This window comes from Oryzias latipes, chromosome 3, assembly GCF_053564925.1.
Source record: "Oryzias latipes strain Hd-rR chromosome 3, Olatipes_Hd-rR_3.1".
Lineage (NCBI taxonomy): Eukaryota > Metazoa > Chordata > Actinopteri > Beloniformes > Adrianichthyidae > Oryzias > Oryzias latipes.
Window position 1 is genome coordinate 17,839,262 of NC_136239.1, and position 23,733 is coordinate 17,862,994.

The 23,733-nt window shown below is 39.1% G+C and overlaps 1 protein-coding gene across 1 annotated transcript; it reads left to right on the forward strand.

Moving 5' to 3' along the window:
- On the forward strand, positions 1-23,113 carry LOC105357764 (cell surface A33 antigen). Its single transcript, XM_023953346.2, has 7 exons — positions 1-244; positions 9,201-9,367; positions 9,441-9,660; positions 18,041-18,205; positions 19,264-19,380; positions 19,480-19,609; positions 21,565-23,113. The coding sequence occupies exons 1-7, from the start codon at positions 205-207 to the stop codon at positions 21,635-21,637; spliced, it is 912 nt and encodes a 303-aa protein (XP_023809114.1). The 5' UTR covers positions 1-204; the 3' UTR covers positions 21,638-23,113.
- Positions 23,114-23,733: the final 620 nt, after the last annotated feature.

A 23,733-nucleotide genomic window follows, 5' to 3' on the forward strand; every position in this document is an offset into this window, starting at 1 on the left:
ACCGGTGCAATGGCAGGCCCAGTGATTGGTGGCAGGCACTGTCAATCATCTTGGGACAGATGTGGCAGCAGGCGCATCTCAGTCAGGAGTTTCGACAGTGCATTGCTTCTAGGTATTTTTGGTTCTCCCTTTTAAAATCAAGTAAAAGCTCCAGAAATACTGGAGCAAAAGTTGAATTTGGCCTATTGAATTTCATCCTTTACCATGGAGAGCGGCGTGTTTACCTTTGTGCTTCTGTGTACTGGTGAGTAGACCATAGAGAATGTTCTCCTTTTTGATATACTTTGACAAAGACTAGCCCCGTATTTTATGTGGTTTGTTATTTCTAATTTTTATTTTTATTTTTGGACAAATTAACTAAATGTGGCTTTTACACCACACATTTTCTGTTTTAATGTAATGTAGAAAACCTAATGGACAAAAACTAGGCCTATCAGGATTTTTTTATTAATTAATTTAGTGTTTATACTTGTTGGGGCCAAATTCACAGTTTATTTTTAGTAGTTATTGTTGGAGCCAAATGCACTTTTTCATTTAATAGTTAATTTAAATAATCGTTGTTTGAACTTCCAATTAAATAACGCTGCGTCACAGAGATGCTGTTAGCAAGAATCATTGTAGATTGAAGCCTGAGAAAATTGGAAGCGATAAAGTTTTTTGAACGTGTGTTCGTGTAATTTTTACTTTTTGGAATAAAAACTTGATGAAGAACACGTCTCACTCGCGTTTCAAATAACAGTTGCTGGACAGACTTCAAACAGTGGTACAAGAGAAAGAGAAGCTTAGTGAGTGTCACTACATTTTACTCAAAAAACTCGCTTTTCTAAATTCGGATTGCTCGGACGTCTGGAGGAAGTGATTTTGCCTTCCGCGGGAAGTGAGACGGACAGAAAGGCACCCACACACGGCACGCACCTCATAAGACTGTCATGCTCTCCGTTTTCCAAAGATGAAGGTATTTTACTATTCTTTCTGTGAGTAATAAGATGACACGAAGATTTCTGATGCTCAAAGAAAAGTGACAAGATGAAACTAAGTGATGACGTAACCGAGCTGCGCTATAATAGCACCGTGAATTTCCCGTATAAGAGAACGGACTGCAACTTTAATTCAGTCAATGTGGAGTTCGGCGCTTTTGGAAACTGCTTGCATGTCTTTATAGAAAGAAGTCCATTCAAAGAGAAGCTTCTTAATAACGCATTCAGTTTGTGCTTAAACTTTGCAACGTGAGTGATGACTGATGAGGAGGAGCAGACGAGGGGGTGTGGGGGGGGGGGGTTGCAGCGGAGCAGGGAGGACCACGGAAACTATCTGAAAAGGCTTTAGAGGAGAAGTTACAGAGATGTATTGCATTAACATGAAGAAAATTTGATGCATTGTCAAGCAAAACTAAAGAGCTTGATATTTTAATGAATGATGCAAAAAATGTCCAAAATGTACAAGATGCAATGGAAAATGATTTTGCATTTCTGATCGGTGATTTTGGCAGTTGTAATACTGAAGTCACAAATCTTTTGGAGGAAGATGAGATCACTTTTGAGCAACAGACCTGGTTTGAGCCAAAAAATGGCAAGAATCAGTGCATTTATGCGAACCACAAAAGCATGGATAGCAGCTGGGCAGGAGCTCAGGTTGCCACCACTAAATGAAGAAGATGTGGCGCAAGGAAATTCTGGTGTTATGGATAACTTGCAAGCAACTGTTGGGCCAATTGACAGTGTAAGTGTCACTGAAAAGGTTACAAGATTAATTAACTTTTGGTTTAAAGGAAGAAATGCCTTTGTTTGAAGATTGTCTTATTAAAATGTGTAAATTGTGTTTTAGTTGATTTCATGCTGTTTAGTACTAAGTTATATAGCAATGTTATATGAAGTTGTGTATAACGCTAATAACGCGAGAGTTCCTGAGAACTCGCGGGATTTGATATTGGGCTGAGGAGTTTATTCTCACATCATAATAGACTTTGAACCAAGATCCATGCAAAAAGGCAGCTTGGCAAAAGAGTCAACCAGCTGTGAAAAGTTGAATACAGACTGGTAATTCATCAAAGACCTCCGAAGTGACAGGCAGCCACGAGGTAGTTAACTTGTTATATATTTTCTGGTAAAACTGTAAATGGCAAGTCTAACGGTTTTTGTACAACTCTGTTCTGTAGTTTTCACGGCTTTACATGGAGTGAAGACATTAAAACGCGCCTGTTCTCGAGAATACCGTGTCCAGCATTGTCATTGAAGAGCAACAGTGAAGAAAACTTTACAGACAGTATTTCACAAGCAGAAACTAGTTCTTGCAGTTCACGTGCAAGTCGGAAAACAGCTTCATCCAGCATTTTTCTAGATGACCAAGACAGGAAGCAGAACATGCAGTGCTGCTAAAACGTGCGGCCGCACTAAAAAGAAAGCAAGAGCTTGAGTTTGAAGCAGCTAGAATTCAAGCAGAAAAAGAAAAGTTGGATCTGGATACGGCGTTGGCCGAAAGTCATGCAAAGTTAAAGGTGTTAAGGGAATATGAAAGTTTGGAAGATGGTTGCAGGAGCTACACATCAAGGCAAAATTTTTTAACTAAAACTGTTAAGAAAGAGAAAATTAACATGAAGCCACCGCAAGTTACTGCAAACATGCACCCATGGCCGGCCCGCCCTATACGCGGATTAAGCTGCCGCGTAGGGCCCCGCCGTCACCACTAGGGCCCCGAAGTGGCGGGGGGAAAAAAGGCTCAAATCTGGCAACACATTTCAAGGCACTTCCGGACCAACCTGCGGTCTAATGTTGTGCAAAAGAATGTTGCCTGCACTTTAACTATCCCCCCCCCCCCCCCCCTTCAACACACCTGAACTAATCTGGCAACCAAGATAATGACAATACGCCACTCCTAGCAACGATTGGTCAACATCATTGCATGTGAACCTGGCACAGTGTGCATTTACGAGTGCATTTTGTCACGTTGATTCATGCGACCACAAGAGAACGTCATGCCAAAGAGACTTTATCCATCAGGCGCTGGAAAAAGAAAGAAGAAGAAAAGGGGGGGGGGGGTATCTGTAATTTTCCGTGTTATATATATTTATTATTCGTCACTTCACTTTATTACTTCATTTATTTTATTTCCCAACTGATGACTCATCCCTGATGATCCAAAAACGCCTGAAGGAAGTGACTTTAACCAAAAACAAACAAAAAACCAAAAACTGAAAAGAAGTAGTCCGCTCCTGCACTTGATTATTCAAGTGGACCGAGCGACCATGTCTCTGAGCAGGGCAGACGGACTTTGTGTTTGAGGGGAAGGGAGGATGCTTTGTTACGTGTGCGCTATGTGTGGGAGACTTCGGACTGTGATCCGTCCCGCAGCTCTAACTGAACGAGCTACCAAACTCAGGAGAACCGGGTCTCTGTAAAAGTGTGTGTCTGGGCAGAGCTCTGACCGCCAGCTCACAGCGGCGTTTTTGGGGCAGCAGCTTTTCATAGTAGAAATGTCAGTCTTTAGAAACCGTTCAAACAATCACGTGGATTTGTGTTTCCAGTCGTGTTCCGACAAAATAAAGGCTGATGTTATTCCCACATGTTTACGTGCAGCCAAGATGCAGATTGCAGCTTTTCCTGCATGGATTTTATGTTCATCCAAGGCCAATGTTGTTAGCCCAGGTTAGCCTCGCTTAATGTCTTCCGGCTCCGTTCTTCCACACAAAAAAGCACTGACCACACGGATTAAAATTAAAATGATGAGCGAACAGGCACTTCATAAAAACCGTAAAAATAATAAAAGCCCGTTTAGAAGATCATCTCGTATGCTACGGAGCTGCCAGTTATCTATGTATGTAGCCTCTCAGCGTAACTCATTTCCTCTTCCGGTATTTCAAACCCTACTGCGCATGTGCGAAAGATTTATTCTGACCAAAAGTGTGACCCATGTGAACGTTTGTCACAATCGGAAAAAGTTTTTCTGGGCCCATGTACGCGGTTGAATTCTAATCCGACCATTCATCCGATCAAGATATTTTGCACATGTAACAGCGGCTTATGTTGTTGACTGGCAGCGTGGCGGGGGCGTGGCATCACGATGGTGTCCCTCCATCGTGAGGTCAGTCACCCATCACTGTCCATCGGCACAACCCTAAACCTTACTTATTTTTTCAGTATCACTTGAAAAATAGTCATACATTAGTGCACACGCACACAAAAGTGAAGGCACTTCTTTCAAACATTCTGCCTCCAGTGTGACAGCAACTGTTATGTAGATTTGATTATACCCTTATCCTTTCCACTGTTTGCTTTTGTTGAAGTTATGTATCTCATGTTCCAGAGGCTCCAAGAGAAGAGGAGCTGCTGGATCCAAAAATTTCACCTACTCCAAATTCAATTGGTCCAGCTGAATGGCCAACCACACTCTCTGATCCAGTAGAATGGATTTGGTGCAAAGAGGTCCTTTTCAGACTGAGAAAGACTTTGACTTTCAAAAATTATCCTCAAAATCTATGGAGTCCTAAACTGTTCATAATTAAATAAATAAATATTTAATTAAATAAATAAATATGACCTCATACAAATACACAATAAACCAATAAATCTCTCATAAATATATAAAAAGATCATGAAATTGTGAAAAAACTGCACACAGATTTTAAATTAGCCATTTTATTATTTAATATATTTCATTTTGGCTTTAAAAACCTGTTCATTATTTTAAAACAGCATTTTAAAATATTCATTTTTAATCATGTTGAATATTATCATAATTCTGTCTTTTTTTAGAAGCTCGTATTTCAAAATCAATGTTTTCCAAAGTAGCTTTGTTTTTATTTCATGTTGCTGTTTTTCACAATGGCTTATTTATTTCATGAAGAGCTTTTTCAGGAGAATAGGTTTGTCTGTCAATCAGTGATCGTGGTCGGGATCTAAACGCTCATTGGCTCATCCATGGAAATCGATTCATATTCCTCGATACCCGTTCAGCGGTATGCCAGTCAGAGAGATTACATGTTTCAGCGATATCCGCGCGGCTTTGCTGACATTAGAGATCAAATAGAGACAAACAATCTGTCTGCTGCAGAAGATGCAAACATGGACGACTCTGTTTTTGTAGTTTGAGGGTTTGTGTGGACCAAACCACAGAGGAGCTCCGGTCGTCCACGTCTCGAAGTCCCCGGTTGAAACACTCCTCATTCTTACGCCATTCACTCATAGCTCACATCGTGCCTGATGTCGGCTCGCAGGAGGTGAGCTGGCGGACCGACAGAACAGGCAGCTGCGCAAAGCGGGACAAGCCTGCTCGTGCCTCCTGAACCTTATGATATTTTTCTATTTTCATTGAGACAATGATTGTAATCAGGTCCTCTGATTTTATGATCCCTCTCAGGGAAAATGTTGAACCTTTCCTGCGATGACGTTTCTGACATCTTAACACTCTCCATGTGCATTGTGCATCCATGCATTGTTACTGAGATAAGCACAAGCAACCGCTCCATGTGGCTATCAGGCTAAAAACATTAGCTGATAGCTCCTCCCACACGCGGCATGTTGCGTTCATGGAACTCTAGTTCATAGAAGCTTAGTGGAACTCCAACAACCACTCAGCCTAACTTAGGCCACTACTAGATGTTCATGAGAAGATGAAAATTGCCGAACCGACGACAAAATCACCCGAATTATGCACACTCGCCCAAAGCCACTTTTATCCGCAAATTTAGAACCAAAACTGCCCAATTTATGGTAACACTGTGGATGTGTTGAGGTCATTCATATTTTTTTCTTTGCACTATTAAAATTGGTTTGGTACCACTAAATGTGCATCCAACATGCTAGAAATATACTGTATTCAATTCTTCGGCAGCAACAATAATACGAAATACAAAATGTATTACCGTACACAAGCGCTAAAGACACACAGCACACTCACAGAGGTGTATGAGGGGCCGTATAAGACATTATTTATTCTGAACCATTCACATTCATACATTCTTGCTCTCGCAGTCATATATACTCTCTTTCGCATACTTATATTCTCTTACGCATACATATATTCTCTCTTTCACATACATATATACTCTCTTACGCATACATATATTCTTACTTGCACAGACATATATTCTCACTTGCACAAACATGTATTCTCACTTGCACATCCATATATTCTCTCTCTCGCATGCATATATGTATGCGTAAGAGAATATATGTATGCGAAATAGAGTATATATGTATGTGCAAGAGAGAATATATGTATGTGTAAGAGAATATATGTATGCGAAAGAGAGTATATATGACTGTGAGAGCAAGAATGTATGAATGTGAATGGTTCAGAATAAATAATGTCTTATACGGCCCCTCATAGAGGTGCGCAGCGCGTGCCATCACGTCTCCTTTCTTCCTTTTTACATATGCACTAGAAAACGCTGCTGCTTTCAGCACATACAAAACACCAGCTTAAAGCACACACAGACACACACACACACACACACACACACACACAAAGACTTGCGTCGCGCGTGCTATATATGCGCTAGCGACAACCTGCTGCTTTCAGCACATACACACACACGCACACACACACACAGACACACACACACAGACTTGTGCCAGTCTATCTCTGCATTTCTCCTATGCACCAGCAAAAACACCAGCTTAAAGTAGTGGGCAAGCTGCTTTTCTGCTTACTCCTCCTGTACTGAAATGGTTGAGGGTTATGAGGTAGAAGGAGCATAAAAGGCTTTAAAATGTAGATAGTTGCGATGCAGTTAGGGGATATTTCTGTTTTACATTAAGAGCCATCTAATGTCAGGGAATGAATTTGCATGTACACTCGGCCCAGCGAAAATCGCTTGGGTGTGAACACAAAAAACGTGTTGAAAAACGCTGGCGAATAACGTGCGCCGATATTTGTCCTGGTGTGTACGGCCCTCTATGCTGTAAAAACAGCAATTGGTTGGGTGGTAAATAGACCCAAAGGACAAGAATCACAGGACATCAAGAGTCTCAATGGTTGAAATTGAGAAGCTACTGGTTGAACAGTACAACTCTGATTTTCCTGAACAGAGGTATAATGACAAATAAGAGATGTCTCAAAATGACAGGCAGTTTATGGAATCTATGGAAAAAAACAACAGTGTTTGAAAGTGGACATTACAGTATTGGACTGCCATTCAAGAACAAAAATGTCAAAATGCCAAACAACCAATGTGTAGCAGAGCAGCATATAGCCTTACGAAAAGAAGTTCCAGAGAAATCCTGCGTTCTTTGAGCACTACAAGAACTTTTTGAACACCGTCATCGAGAACGGCTATGCTGTTGAAGTGCCGAGCCACCAACTGAACCGTGATGACAGCAGGGTGTTTTACATACCACACCACAGTGTTTATCACCCAAAGAAAAAGAAGCTTCGGGTTGTTTTTGACTGTACCGCCACCTATCAGGGTAAATCTAATGCAAAGTTGCTACAAGGGCCGGACATGACCAACACATTGGTTGGTGTCCTTTTGAGATTTTGCGAGGAGTCTGTGGCGTTAATGGCTGACATCGAGTCAATGTTTTACCAAGTTAGAGTGTGCCGGAACATGATTCTGACTTCCTGCGTCTTCTTTGGTGGCCTGATGGCAAAATAAACAAGCCCATGAAGGAGTTCAGAATGATGGTGCACCTCTTTGGCGCTACCTCTTCACCAATTGTTGCCTCATATGCGCTAAGAAGAACTGCTAAAGACCACAAAGATGTTGCACCTCAAGCAGCTGTGCATGTAGTTCTGTGGAATTTCTATGTGGATGACTGTCTAAAAAGCGTAGCTACTGAAGATGATGCAGTGGCCTTGGCTTAGGATCTTCAGACAATGTGTGCCGGGGGGGGGGGTCACTTTAACAAAGTGGATGAGCAACAGCAGGAAAGTATTGCTCTCAATCCCAGAACCCTATCGAGCAAGTGAAGTTAAAGACTTGGATTTGAGACCTGACACTCTGCCAGTTGAAAGAACTCTTGGCATTCAGTGGGACACAGAAACTGATAATTTCACCTACCAAATACAACTGCAAGACAAGCCAATGACTAGGAGAGGGATTTTATCTGTTGTCAACTCCATTTATGATCCCCTGGGCTTCTTAGCACCTGTCATTCTTCCAGCTAAGCTACTTCTGAAAGAGATCTGTAAAGAACATTACGGGTGGGACATGAACATAGGTGAAAAACATGCTACAGACTGGAAAAGATGGCTGGAAGATGTTACTCACCTTTCCAACTTCAGGGTAACAAGATGCCTTTGGATTTTGGATCCATTGGTGCAGCACAGTTGCACCACTTTTCAGATGTGCACATGGTACTGTGTCCGACCTGCTATTAGAGAGCAATGAAGGAAAAAAGCACTGTGTCTTCCTAATGGGAAAATCAAGAGTAGCCTCACTCAAAGTGATCACAATAACTCGAGTTGAACTAACTGAAGCAGCTCTGGAGGTTAAAATAGACAAGATGCTACAACAGGAACACCAGAAATGGCAAAGACCAGGAAGAAATTTCATGGCTGGAGATGTTGTCCTTCTTATGGACAGTTCTTCCCCACGCAACTCCTGGTTTATGGGGAAGGTGGTGGAAACAATACCTGACTTCAGTGGGACGGTGAGAAGAGTAGGGATAAAGACCAAGACCAGTCTGCTAGAAAGGCCTGTGAATAAACTGTGTCTGCTGGAAGAAGCATTTGAAGGGTGAAAAGAAAGGAAAGAAGTTGTGTGTGATGGATATTTAAAGGATTTCGCACTCTATGTTTGAGTTTGTAATTGCTCAGTCATCCGGCTAAGCAATTAGGGGCCAGATTATGTTGGAGCCAAATTATCAGTTTATATATAATAGTTATTGTTGGAGCCAAATGCACTTTTTTTAATTTAATAGTTAATTTAAATAATCCTTTTTTAAACTTCTAATTAAATAAAGCTACGTCACAGAGATGCTGTTAGCGAGACTCATTGTTGAATGAAGCCTGAGAAAATTGGAAGCGATATAGTTTTTTGAACGTGTGTTTGTGTAATTTTTATTTTTTGGAATAAAACTTGATGAAGAGCACATCTCACTCGCGTTTCAAATAACAGTTGCTGGACAGAGTTCAAACGGTGGTACAAGAGAAAAACAAGCTGAGAGTGTCACTACAATACTCTTAGCAAAGCATTTTAATTTTTGCGTGAAATCAATCTGCCCTATAGTTATTAATGACTTTTTTGTGTTTTGTCCTTACAGTGTGGTTAAATGTTGAAGCCCTTACTGTAAGTATTCCTCAGAAATTGTATGATGTTCCCAGAGGAGGCAATGCCTTAATACCCTGCACATTTAAAACAACGGTCCAAAACCCAAGGTCTGCAGTTATCACCTGGTCTAGGAGGCCTAACCAACCTGATGCTGAGGATGTCAGTATTAAAATAATATAAGTACACATGGACATAAATGTTTTATTCTAATTTTGATTTTTTTTTCCAACAGGTGGTAATCCTTACCTACTTTTATCCTGACACAAGCTTTGATTTGGCAGAAGGTTTTGATCCAACGCGATTTTCCATTGGGGCAAATGTCCAGACAGGCCAGGCTAATCTTCTGCTCAAATCCCTCAAATTTGAAGATAGCATGTTCTATGAGTGCCATGTCCAGGTTCGAGGGGATACTTCAGGCAACACAACTGCTACAACAAATGTGGTGGTTTGGGGTAAGTATTTTTACATTCACAGAGACAATTGGTTGGTGGGAGATATGGGATTAAAAAATATATTTTATACATTTATAAAATATATTTTATGAATTAAATGCACACTAAAGGTCAATATTTTAATGAAACATGAGGTATTTTTGAAAACATTTTTTTTTCCCGGATGTAGGATGACTCAGTCTCTGAGGCACCGCCTTTGGCTCCTTGTGGGTACCGCCCATTTCATGACCTTAACCTAGTGCTGACCTCGGCAGCGTGTCTGCGTTTGAAAACGCCACGAAAACAAAAAACATCTGAACTTTTACATAGATGGATGTGCATATAATATTGGTAAACTGTATATATGTCCGAGTTTTTGGCGATGCTGCTTGGCCTGAGGAGAAAGTGTGTGTGTGTGTGTGTTTGCGTGTGTGTGTGTGTTAGCCTGGGGTCAGGTCTGTTGCATAATTCAAAATAATAGTCAAAACCAGAAATGCCTTTTTATTTTCAAAATGAAGCTGCCTTTTTTGACTCAAAATTAAAATGAAAAAGCAATCCATCAAAATGCTTTTTCATGTTCTTCCTCAACACTGCATATTCTGTCACTTAAGTAAAATGATAAAGAAAATGGTATTTGACATTTAATTTTCAAAAAGTTCTCTGGTAAATGTGTAGCATAATTCATTTAGAAATGTCTAATTTGACAATTAAAATGGATTCACAGAAATGCTTTTTAATTTTCAAAATGTAACTGCATCAAATGACTCAAAATTAAAATGAAAAAGCAATACTTCAAAATGCTTTTTCATTTCATACTTAAACATCGCTTACTCTGTGACATAATTAAAGCAAAAATACAAAGAGGGGATTGCATTTGCGTTTTCACATCCACCCCGCAAAATCTGTAGCAATATTCAATCCCAGTAAGCATTTCCAGGGGGGAGGCGGGGCGATGACGTCAGTGCTCACTGTTCTTCTGCGCACTTAGCCCTCCCGGGAGTGTTGCTAGATTGGGCGGTTTTGGTTCTGAATTTGCAGGTAAAAATGGCTTTAGGGGAGTAGGCAAATTTTGGGTGATTTTAGGGTTGGTCTGGCAGTTCTTATTTTCTTATGAAAATATATTACCGGACTGTGTGGCTGTTAGAGTTCTGCGAAGCTTCTATGTACTGGAGCTCCATGAACGCACCAGGCCGAGTGTGGGAGGAACTACCAGCTAATGTTTTTAGCCGGATTGCTACATGGAGTGGCGTCTCTGTGACTAACTATCTCACCAACAATACATGGTAGACACGGAGAATGTAGAGAGATCATGTTTATTTGTTTTAAAGAGTTCTACATCATAATCATGTTTCCGTGTTCGAGTTCATCCCAGAGATTCTCCCACAGAGTCTCTCCTTCAGCTTCCAGGCATGACGGCCGCTGCGCTGCAGGCTGCGGTTTTCCATCTCCCTCTGACCGAGTCTGAAAGTTTACTGTCCTGCGTTAACCTGAGAGGGAAAAAATAAAACCAGATTTATAATTATTGTATCGATTAAAATGAAAAGACATAAGATTCAGGAGAAGGGTTTAGCATCCTGCTAATACGTGTCAACAACATTAAGCTTAAGCAATAAGCAGGGGTGGCGAACAAGTTTGACCCAAGAGCCGAATTTTTTCACTGTGAGAGTCAATGAGTCACACCATACACTGACCTTACAAGACGTACACACACAAACACACAATTAAAGCTGTATCATCTTCCATAACGCATTAAATGCATTAAATTTTAGTTGTGTGCAACTTAAATAATTTTTACCTTCATTATAATGTCTTGCTTTCATAAGTTTATTTTAAGTTAAAACTGAATGACTGACATTTGCATCAAAAGCAAATAATATGTTGGATGTCAATACATTGCATGACTCAGTTAATTCTTCAATGTAGTTAGCAAAGAAGAACTAACTTTCCATTAATCTGGCTGCGTTATCTGCAATTACCATGCCCACAATATAAATTTTTACCTTGGACACACACACATACGGGCAAACGGCATGCAAGTCACTTCTGCTCATTGCTCCCTGGCTCATGGTTTTACACTTAAGATTTCCCACTTCCCATGAGCCTTAGGGGCTGAAGGCGGGGCTAACACCCATGCCAGTTGTAGCCTCTCTGATCGGTTCCTTTACGTGAGTGTCGGCCAGAACGGACCGATGTCTTGATTTCACGTGTTTCAAGGTAATAAACAAGGACTGGCAGACATATGTTGAGGAGAACATCAACAGCAGCTTGAGAGCAACTCTTTGACACACGGGTATTTCTCCGTTCTCCAAAACGTAACAGTATGGGGCTTTCAGCTCATTTATCTCCGGTTCTCTCGCTGCCTCATCAGTGACAAGCGGGGATCAGTCAGTCTCTGCATTAAAGGATCGATGAGAAAAGTGATCTGCGGTCGTTTCCGTCCAGTTGTGCAAGCAGCATCACGTTCTGCGCTTTATTCGTTTATTGCAGCTTTCTGCTGTGAACTCCACAAAGAAGGAGAGTGGAATTATGGCCGTTTTGAATGTGCACTTTGAAAAGCTTCAACTTGTTAATAAAGGAGACAATTTGTGTCAGATCAGGAAGAGTTTTTAATATTCTCCGGGATACGTTTTGTTATTTTCTGCCATGAACTATTTTACTGCTTCCAAAAGCTCATAATAATAAACATAGGAACGCCATTCAGTTCAGTGAAAAAGTAAGAATCTTCCTGTTCTTCCAGAAACGTCCTGTGTTTATCTTTATACTCTGAATTTCATCATTTTGACCATGAGGGTAACAGTCTGCACGCACATGAAATCTTTATATGTGTGTTCCGGCGTTGGGCGTAAGCTGCGCAAATGATTGCCGCTCACGTATGTGTCGGGAGCAGAATCAAACACACACACTGCCAAATTACTTTTATTATTATTTATAATTTATTTTCAATACCCTCTGATGGTTTGAGTGTGGTTTAAGAGGGAAAAAACTATGAAATGAGGCACAGTATATAGAAAATATGATGAGACGCAAAGAGCCACACGCTTATTGGCCAAAAGCTGCATGCGGCTCTCGAGCCGCGTGTTCGACACCCCTGTTCTGATGCATTTAAACTCCGTACTGCGGGCAATGCCACAATGTGCATCTTGGCTGTAAATATGTGGGAAAAACTTCAGCCTTTATTTTGTCTGGACACGATTGGAAACATAAATTCACATGATTGCATGGTTTCTCAGGACTGCCCGAAGAACCGCCTTCAAAAGCCGCCTCAAAGCTACTCTTCTGCTTAGAGAATCGGTTCACCAAGGAGACACAGTCAGACGGAGTGAGGTCTGAAGCGTCCTCCGGAGCCTTGAATGTTACAAAGCACCCTTCACTTCCCTTTACACAAACACGAAGACTCCGGCTGCACTGATCAGACATGCTTGGCTTGCGCAGAGCATGTAGCCACACCGATTGAGCACTGACGTCATCGCCCCGCCCCCCCCCTGGAAATGCTGACTGATATTGAATATTTCTACAGATTTTGCGGGGTGGAGTTGAAAACACCATATGCAATCCCCTCTTTGCATTTTCACTTTAATTATGACACAGAATGAGTGGTTTTTAAGTATAAAATGAAAAAGCATTTTGAAGTATTGCTTTTTCATTTTAAATTTGAGTCATTTGATGCAGTTAAATTTTGAAAATTAAAATGAATTTCTGTGAATCCATTTTAATTGTCAAATTAGACATTTCTAAATGAATTTTGCTACACATTTGCTACACTGCAGAGAACATTTTGAAAATTAAATGTCAAATACCATTTTCTTTACAATTTTAATTAAGTGACAGAATACGTAGTGTTGAGGAAGAACATGAAAAATCATTTTGATGGATTGCTTTTTCATTTTAATTTTGAGTCAAAAAAGGCAGCTTCATTTTGAAAATGAAAAAGCATTTCTGGTTTTGACTATTATTTTGAATTATTCAACAGAAATGCTTCCATAGTTCTGGTGGTACCGGTACTTTAATTATGATTATGAAGTTTTTAGGCAAAATTAAAGAAAACTATCATTTTCTAGGACACAGTTTCTGCAGATCAAAATAGGTTAAAATCTATATTTTCCATCAATAGTTAAGTTTGAAATATTTTTATCATATCAATTATAGCTACATTTGAAATCTGTGGACCAGATGTTAAAGTCTCATGTGGGTTCATTGTAAATATACCAAACTCTTCTGAGTTGATACTTAGATCATTAGTTAACCTTTGTTTTAAGAGTGTGTATGTGTACTTTGAATCATTTCATTACTGCAACAACTAAACAGGATGGCTGCCAATTTTTGTGCTAAAAGAATCAAAAAACTTTGCTATTGAACAGAAAGTATGTACTGCTGTGCAGCAGAAGATAAGAACATGTAATTTAATCTTAGTTAAATTATGAACAGTTCTGGCAATAGATTGAATCCTCCTTAGATATGGTCATTTTACATTTTGGAAGACTGATAAACCATGTCATGAATGGTTAAAAACAAGTTAATCTTACAGTTATAGCATCATCTCATTTAAAAGAATAAAATTAAATGATTAAATGTGGCAAACAAACCCATTATTTATACACATTTAAACAAACAAATGGAGCTACTTCGAAGCTCCATTTTGAAAGCTTGTGGAAAAACATTTTAACACAAGAACCTTGTTTAACAAATATACAGTACAGACCAAAAGTTTGGACACACCTTCTCTTTCAAATGAATGAGAAGATGTGTCTTAACCAGGGATGTCAAATACATGGTCCGCGGGTCGTATCCGGCTCGCCAGGTGGTTTAGTCCAGCCCACACATGAAGAGTAAAAATCATAAGGATGTTTAAAAAAGAAAGCAAGTTTCTAGTCCATTCCTGTGACAAGTTATGATTTGTTAAAGAAATAACCGAAATTCGCAATTCCCCCACTAGGATGAGCAAAGGAAAAGCAAAACAGGTGAAACAGTGAATCCAGGCAAAACCTAACAGCTCTACGTCTGGGTAAGATGCACTTTGGTTCCCTATGAGCCTCACCGCTGTTATCTTGCTATAAGGATGATCAGTAGCGACACCCTAATGACCAAAATGTTGTCAAAAAGTGAAGTGGATCAAAGAGGTTTCCAGGAAAAATTGACAGTTTTATTTTTGTTTATTTTTTTCACAAAGCTGAATGCAAACCCCCCATGCTTGGTATATGTCATCAACAGGTCACAGTGCTCAAAGAATTTTTTTCAGCACCGCTATGATACTCACCATAAAGAAAAGTTTCACCATTTGCAGTTGAGAAAAGAGAAGATTTCCAACTATTAACTGGACTGAAAAAATTACCGTTTCAGTTGATTTTAACTGCTAAATTATTCTATTAGTTTTAATATAGGCTATATTCTATACTATACTTCATTTCGTTTTATGCATCTTATTCTCAGTTTTTATTTATTTATTTATTTATTTATTTATTTATTTATTTATTTTATTTTTTTTAATAAATCTTATAATTTTAGTATCTTATTGTGATTTTAGCCCCAGTGTTTCTTGTGGGAGTCTTTTCTGCCAGGGTTGCCGGCTTGCCCGGTGGCTGTTGTTGCAGTTCTTGCCCTTGCTGGGGCGGCTGGGGTTTAATTTTGCAGCCTCACGGCTGTGAAGTGGACCCTGGTGTTGTCCCGGTCTGGGTTGGCGCTGTGGCCATGCTCCCGTGGGCGGGCTGGCTCCTGGTATGAAGAGATTCCCAAATGCCGTTTCCTCACAGCAGAGCCAAGCCTTGTTTGTTTGTTTGTTTGTTTGTTTGTTTGCTTGCTTTTTTATTTATTCATTCATTTATTTATTTATTTATTTTAACTTGCATTGGTAGTCAACATTCATTGTCGTGGGTCATGTGATTTAATGGAGGGGAGTGGGAAGGGTGTAGGGTGGGTTGGGTTTTTACTGTAATGTTGTGTGTTTTTTGTTTTTAATGTTAAAGCGCTTCGAGCTGCACGAAATGCATGATAAGCGCTATTTTATAAATAAAGTTTGATTTGATTTGATTTGATTTGGTTTGCATTCACTGCCCCATTGAAATCAGTGATGGAGCAGTGACAGCTACCTTATTTTAAACAAATTGCTGCAAACATCCAAACCATTTTTTAGAGGTGAACTTGTGGAAAAATGCTGCAGAACTTTTGTGCCCCAAAAACCTTTGCCAACATGAGTCTGTCAAGGCTTACAATTCCAGATATAACATCTCTGAGGAGACTTGGACGCCAAATGAAGGAGTACCGTCATTTATTGCATTTTCGGTTGCTATTTATGAAAACACCAACATCACAGTTATATACAGCCGTGCATATTTATTAGAGATGTCAAAGAGACCGTCACAGATGAGTTTCTGAGTTGATGGACACAACAACAGCTGATGACATAGTCAGCTCTCTATTTAAAGCGGCAGACTATGTTGGAGTGAACTGGTCACGTGAAATCAGTCTGGTCACTGATGGGGCCACATCAAAGGTCAGCAAAACAGGAAAAGATTCTTGGACATTTCTCTGTGTTTTGCTCACTGGAATGACAGTAAATGTGTTGCTGCACAGGATTCTGATATTGACGGTCCGGTGAAGTTTCAGGAGAGAAAGGAAGGTTAAATTCTTATATTCGCAAATGTTAGCAGGTTTAATTTAGTTTAATTTTTAATGGTTTTAATGGTTTGGACATTTAAATTTTAGGCAGGTGTTTCGTTTTTTTCTGTAGCCTCTCTTGAGTTTATTATCGGGATTGTTTCAGTGTCAGATGTAAAATATTCAGTCTGTATAAAATTGAATAGACCATTTTTTTTAAGTGAAATTCATTTTATTTGAGATCCATTGGCCCCAAGTGATTAGGCTACTGTGTTGAGGAATTTTTTTCCAACTGAGTAAAAAAACAAAAAGAAGGCTGTTATTTTGCTTTTACTTTACTGGTCCGGCCCACTTGAGATCATATATATATAAAAAAAAAAAACGCCCCTCTCACCCTCCGCGGGTGGTTTCTCCTCCAAGCTCGGTCCTCTACCAGAGGTCTGGGAGCTTGAGGGTCCTGTGCAGTATCTTAGCTGTTCCTAGCATTGCGCTTTTCTGGACTGAGAGGTCTGAGGTCTTTCCAGGTATGTGTTGTAGCCACTCCTCCAGCTTGGGGGTTACTGCCCCGAGTGCTCCAATTACCACAGGCACCACTGTCACCTTAACTTTCCAGGCTTTCTCCAGTTCTTCTCTGAGTCCCTGGTATTTCTTCAGTTTCTCATGTTTCTTTTTCCTGATGTTCCCATCACTTGGCACTGCCACATCCACCACAACGGCTTTCCTCTGTTCTTTATCCACCATTACAATGTCTGGTTGGTTCGCCATTACCATTCTATCAGTCTGGATCTGGAAGTCCCACAGGATCTTTGCCCTTTCATTCTCTACCATCTTCGGAGATGTTTCCAATTTTGACCTTGGGGTTTCCAGTCCATATTCTGCACACATGTTCCTGTATATTATGCAGGGTTTGTCCTCCCATGAGGATAGTCCTCCAGCACTGTATCCTCTGCTCTCTCTTGCCAGAGACATTCACTGAGCACATTGTCAGTTGGGGCCTTGAGCTTGATGTATTCATGCATCTTGGATGTTTCATCCTGGATAGTGGCTTCTACGCTCACTAGTCCTATATATATATATATATATATATATATATATATATATATATAAAATAAATTAAATGTATGATAAAACACAGCACAGACTTTCAGCAAATGAAAATGTTAACTAATTACAGGAAATCAGAACTGAACGTACATCGATTTTAAGACATATATATAATAATAATAGCAAAATAAAATAAGAAAAAAAGGGCAACATTTAAAAAATTCAAAAATGTTACTTTAAATGCACCACAAAAATGAAAAGTTCTAAAAAAAAAACTCAACTGGAGAAAACTTCTTGTTTGAAGATGTTTTGCCTCTCATCCAACCGGCTTCTTCAGATTCACACAGAAATATACACCTTGGCCATCAGAAGATGCATAACCACTTATTGTAACAGTAAAATCTGTTCAACACTAGAGGCCTTCAGCTCAACTGTTTGCTCACCTGTTGAACAGGACAAGTTAAAAAAAAAATCTTTATACATGCCTTCCATCATGAGAACAATTCTACAAGAACATGTTAAAACACCAAAACCACAGTTTTCATTGGAGTGGGTCTTTAAAGCCTTTCATATCATTAGGATGATACTAGTTTACAGGTACATACTTTGGAATGATCGTATAAACCATTGCATTGGTTTAACAATTATTTGCTTTATTTTAGTAATCTCCAAAAAGATTATACGTTAATACTGATTTGTTGTACCAAACTGAATCTAGTCACTTGATTCCTAAAGAACCTGTTTTGCTTTTGTTCCTTTTCCTAAGTGCCTCCAACCAAGCCCATCCTCAATGTGCAGGGAAAGCCTGAGTACGGCCAGAACATCAATCTCACCTGTGTGTCTGAGGAAGCTTCTCCTTCTCCCACATACAAGTGGGAAAGTTATGATGTCCAGAACAATCTTCGTCCTCTAGACTCCAAATCTACTGTCAGTAAGTGGTGGAGAAGAATGGATACATACTTCTCTGGAACAACTATGTCTATGATTATGGTGAAATTGGCACTTTGCTAACATTAGAGCTTACTGTTTGTGAAAAGGAGTCATTTCTTTGTAAGACTGGGCAGTTTTAGGGAACCTCACATGTCCCTAACCTGCATGACAGCATTGTTTCACCACAGAAAAGTTATGAGGAAGAAAAGGAAAACGCTCTGTATGGCACAATGTGTTGTATGATATTTACTTTGAATTTCAACACTATTGATAAAATGTAAATGTGAGGAAACTGGAGATTCTAAACAGGACTGTAAAATAGCTAAATTAGGTTCGTTCCCCTTCAGCTTCCTGCACACAGAAATGAATGAATAAAGACTCAGAGACAGTTACTTATCTTTTGTGGAGGTTTTACTTCGTACAAACACGAAGGGGACAGACAGATGAACATGGTGCATTTAAAGTCCGAACCAACGAGCTCAGAGATGGGCTTGGTATATAAAGCCTGCATTTGCATATTCAGAAGATCGTCCGATGGACTCCGTGTGAAAATCACGCCCCCAGGTTGCTGCTGGAAAGGCGCTTCAAGGCTAAAGTGAAGATAACTCTGAGGCCTCCTCAGCAGATCACACATGCACAGAAAAATGGAGTATGAGAATAAACTGTGAGGAAAATAGCTTGGCTGTGCTGTCTTCAAATGTAATATAATTTTGAGATGACAATACATGCTTAGTGAATTAAGTTTAAACCATTAGTGTGATAAAAGTTAAAGGCAGTTTCTAACTATTCTTTACAGTAAACATCATTGACATTTACAGCAACTTGTACTTCATATCAATACAAACATGGACTCTGGTTTAGTCTGTATTTTAGACTGATTTTCATATTGTAGTTGTGTTTGTTGCTTGAAAATCTTAATACTTTATTAAAATAAAACAGCAATGTCCAAACAAACAAAATTGAAATAGTTTAACACAATTTTGTACTTTTTTTTTTCTTTAAATATGAAAATAAAGCAACATTTAAAAATACTTACATGTTCACTTTTGTGCTTCGCAGACGGAGGTATTTTGAGTCTTTTTGATGTCACCAAAGAGACGTCGGGAATCTACGTCTGCACATCCACCAACATAGGTGGCTCTGCTTCAACCAACTTCACGCTCTCAGTTGTGCCATGTATGTTGTCCTATAAATTTTATTTTAGGACATACTTGTTGCAGAATAACTCATATTTGTCTCTTGTTACATGACTCTAAATGTCCTTTGAACTTGTAGCATCCATGAGCATGAACAGTATTGCAGGAATCATTCGTGGAGTTGCTGCCTTTTTGATTTTACCGGCTATCATCATCCTTTGCTGCTACTGGAGAAAGAAAAAACAACCTGAGGAGGCTTATGTGATGGGGTAATGTTAAAAATCAATTCACTCACTTAAACCTTTGTACATTTAATGAGAAATTAGGAGTTTTCACAATTTTAGAATGTGCATCTTTGCACATTTTGAGTTTTAACTTTTTTATACCAAATGTTTGGTTGACAAGAAAACATTACCAGTTTCCTGCAGTAATTTCTAAATTATGTGGTCGGTTCAAATTTTGAATTGACCTTTTCACTTCTCTGCAACCCAGATTTTATGCAAAGTGTAAATAAATATGGGACATGAGATTTGACATAAATTTGTTGCTAGAGACTTAAGACTAAATACCTAACATGAGTTGCTTCTCAGACAAATGAGAGACTTGGACTTGGGTCTTCTACTGAAAGCCATTGAATCAAAAAAAGAATTTTAAAAAAGCTATCACACAAAAGTTATTCAGTTATTTTAAAGAAAGCATTATTTAAAAAATGGTGCATTACAGCAAATAGTCCAATGTGTTTTATATTTTCTTTGGGTTCAAAGAAAACTAAATTGTAATCGTCTAATTTAGTTACTGGTGAAGTTTAGTTGATATTAGATCTTCAAACTTAAATATTTTAGACAAATGGAGTAACAATTATAACTGAGTTACTTCAATTGTAAGGCAAAAACTCTTTGAAAGGATATATTGAATAATTTCTATTCTAGGTCATTTAACTTTAAACATCGTATGCACCAGGTTTTGTCTCCTTAGGAAATCCTGACCTATTTGTCCCCAGTCACCTCTTTCTTATCCGCTAGTACAGTGTTTTTCAACTAGTGTGCCGTGGGAAATAATTACCCATTCACTGATCTTAAAACATTTTCCATCTCCAGGATATCAGCTCTGTGTTCATCCAAACAGGCCCTGATAAAACACTGACTAGTTAAGAATATAAAAGATCGTGTTTATTTGATTGTATTAAAGGCATTTTGATAAGAATGACGGTACCGTAATTTAGCCGTAACTTCAGCTGTTTTAAGAAAAGTCCCGCCCCTTTAACTGTCTCCACCAATAATTCTTGGAGCCTTAATCATACGTCATCAGTCTGACCAATCAGAAGTGCTTAAAATCTTCACTTCCTTGTTCCGATTCTGCTCATAAAGATGCTCAGTGCTAACAAAAAGACCAGCTAAAGCTCGTCTGAAGCTTTCAACAGGATCCGGTATCAGACCGTGGAACAAGTGAAAAAACAATGAAGCTAAGAGACACGAGTCTCTTTGGCGTTCAGCGGATGTTTGTACTACATCTCCCATGATGCATTGGGTTAAAGTGACAACGTCTCAGCGCACAATGAGTCCTTGTTAAACGTCTTGGAACCACAACAAATACACATCAAACAGTTTTTAAATCTTCTAACTTAACTTTTATTACATCTTTTAGAAAAAACAACTGCAGCTTCCAGCTTTTTCTGCCACAATTATCACAAAAATGGATGTGAGATTGCGGAGGGGCTGTAGATCAATACAGACTATGAGTTTCTCCTTTTTTTTTTTTGGGATGCTGGTGTGCCGCAGGATTTTTGTCAAGGTTAAAGTGTGCCATGGCTCAAAAAAAGTTGAAAAACACTGCACTAGGAGATTTTGTAGGTTTCCCAGGTTGGCCTGGTGATTTATTGTCTCATATATGTTTGGGTCCCCCTGGAAACTCTCTCTGATTAAACAATTGCCACATACCTGTTTATGAAACATATAACTCATGAAACAAATGAAAACTTGATTACATTTTATGTTTCTATGAAGTAAAAGTACAGCACAAGAACCAGCATATGACTGAGTGAAGTAGAGACTTAAACTGTCATGACGTACCATCCATACACATTAGAGAAAATATATATTTGCAACACAGAAATGCATTTATCTTTTTTTTAACACGTACTTGGTTTGAAGCATTGCTCTAGTTTTTTTTTCCTATTTCAAATTAGTTCACAATAATACCTGACCCTTATTAATGTGTTTTACAGAGTTCCTAACAAAGACCCAGTTGCTAATGATGAAAATCACCACCCTGAGAGAGAAGAGCTTACTGGATTATAGTGATACCAAGGTCCCCATAGATGGATCACTATGAGGAAAAGAGAGAGCACAATGATGACCACTGCAGTGACTTTGATGACCAACGGAGAAACTAGAGCAGGGGTCCCCAGACGACGGCACGGGGGCCGGACCTGGCCTGCCCACGCATTTGACCTGGTCCCTGAATGATACCACAGAAAGACCCTTTGTTTTGGTTTTGCATTATTATTTCTTTTTAGCCTGACCCGGTGATCGAGACTAATGGAAACACTGGACTAGTGGAAAACTGGGATGAAGTGGGTCTGCCCAACGGAATCCCTAGAATTGTTTCTTCACGTCAATAAAGCTTATTTGAATTAAAATGTGAGCCAACCTAAAAAAATTTCTACTGCAATCTCACTTTGCCCCAGTCAAGCCAAACAAGTATGTTTTTGTTCAACATAAAGAAATGGCTGTTTGTCTCATCTGTCAATAGATGGTGGCGGTATTCAAAGAGTACAGTCTACACTGAAATTATGAATCCTGTCATAAAGAAAAATATGATGGCTTGCAAGGGCAGATGCGAGCAAACTCTCAAAGCTAAAAGGGGACTGTTACCTCAGCAGACTGTGTTACTATATATTTCCTGACTTTTAATGTGAAGAACCCAGAGAGGTTTTTTTATTGATTTCAAAAATAGTGTTATTAAATATTTGCTGATTATTATTATTATTTTTATTTATTTTTTGGTAAAGAACCCAATGAGTATTATTTTATATCAGATCGGGTTATGTATATTTGGTTATCTGTAGCTTTCTGGGAAACAATAAGTGTTTACATTTAGACACCCTTACGATCGTCACACTTTTTCTGTTTCAAACTGACCTTGGCCCCCGTTTAGAGAATGGAAACGTCATGTGGCCGTCACTGGAAAAGGTTTGGGGAACCCTGAACTAAAGCTACCGTTGTGACAGTGAGCGCTATATGACGACCGCCACTATGATGATGAGCGCAGTTATGACGATCGCTAAGATCGTCATAACGGGGGGCGAAGACAATGACTGCTGAAACGTAAAACAGATCATTAGTGCAACTTTAGAGGTCATCAAGCAAGGTTAGAGTAAGACTATCCAGAAGATTAAAGGTGTATTAAAACCACCTCTGTCTTGTATTCACTGGTTGTGCGGATGAGGACCGTTATCAATCTATTGATCACAACTGAAAAAGCAAAAAAAAAGTTTTTTTTCTTTTCTGTGCTTTGAGTTTTATGTAATGTCACAGCAGTTCTGGCATGTTTGTTTTCCAGTCTTACACATTACTTGAAACAAGCAATAAGACAAAATAGGTGACTCAGATGCTGCAATTTAATGTGGAAGTTGTGGTTTTAACTTAAAATGCTTAGTTGTGTCTCATTTGCATGTAAGTATTGATATTCTCATGTCTGATAACTTCTGGGGTTGGTAACAGGGTCATTTTAGTTTCATTGTTTTATTAAAGCTTCATATGTATACATTTAAAGCATTTCTCTGAAGGTTTGTTACCCTTTAGAATTACTGAAAATTAGAGTAGCTAATATTCATTTGACCCTCATTTTCTCTGGGTCATGATTTACCTATTTTCAAGTACAAGTATGAAAAAAGTGCTATCTACTTCAGAATTAACTATGTAATGCGTCACTTCAAGGCTGTGTGTTGCTTTGTGGGTCAAATATGACTCAATGTGCCTCACAACACACAAACACACCCGGACACACAGGCTCTTTTCACCACCCCTATCCCACGTAAACTCAATCATTCATGCATAATCGCACACACTAAAACAATCATATTGTGTTTCATGCAAGCTAACAACACAAATATACCTGATCTTAATAGTTTTAAATACAATAAAAAGCCAGATTGTTTTAGGGTTAAGTGTACTCTTATAAGACATTCTATCTATCCATCCATCTATCCATGCGGTATGTAGTTCTGTTTTGTGTTAGAGAGATTCAGGTAGATGAGGAAAACGGCAAAGAAAAGTTTTCTAAAGGTTTGGCTTTGGCTCTGCCCAATCCTGTTTTGCTTTTTTTGGTGTACTGTTGAAAATGTATTGTTTTTCTGGAAATCCTAAAAACTGTGTGCCTCAGAAAAAATTGA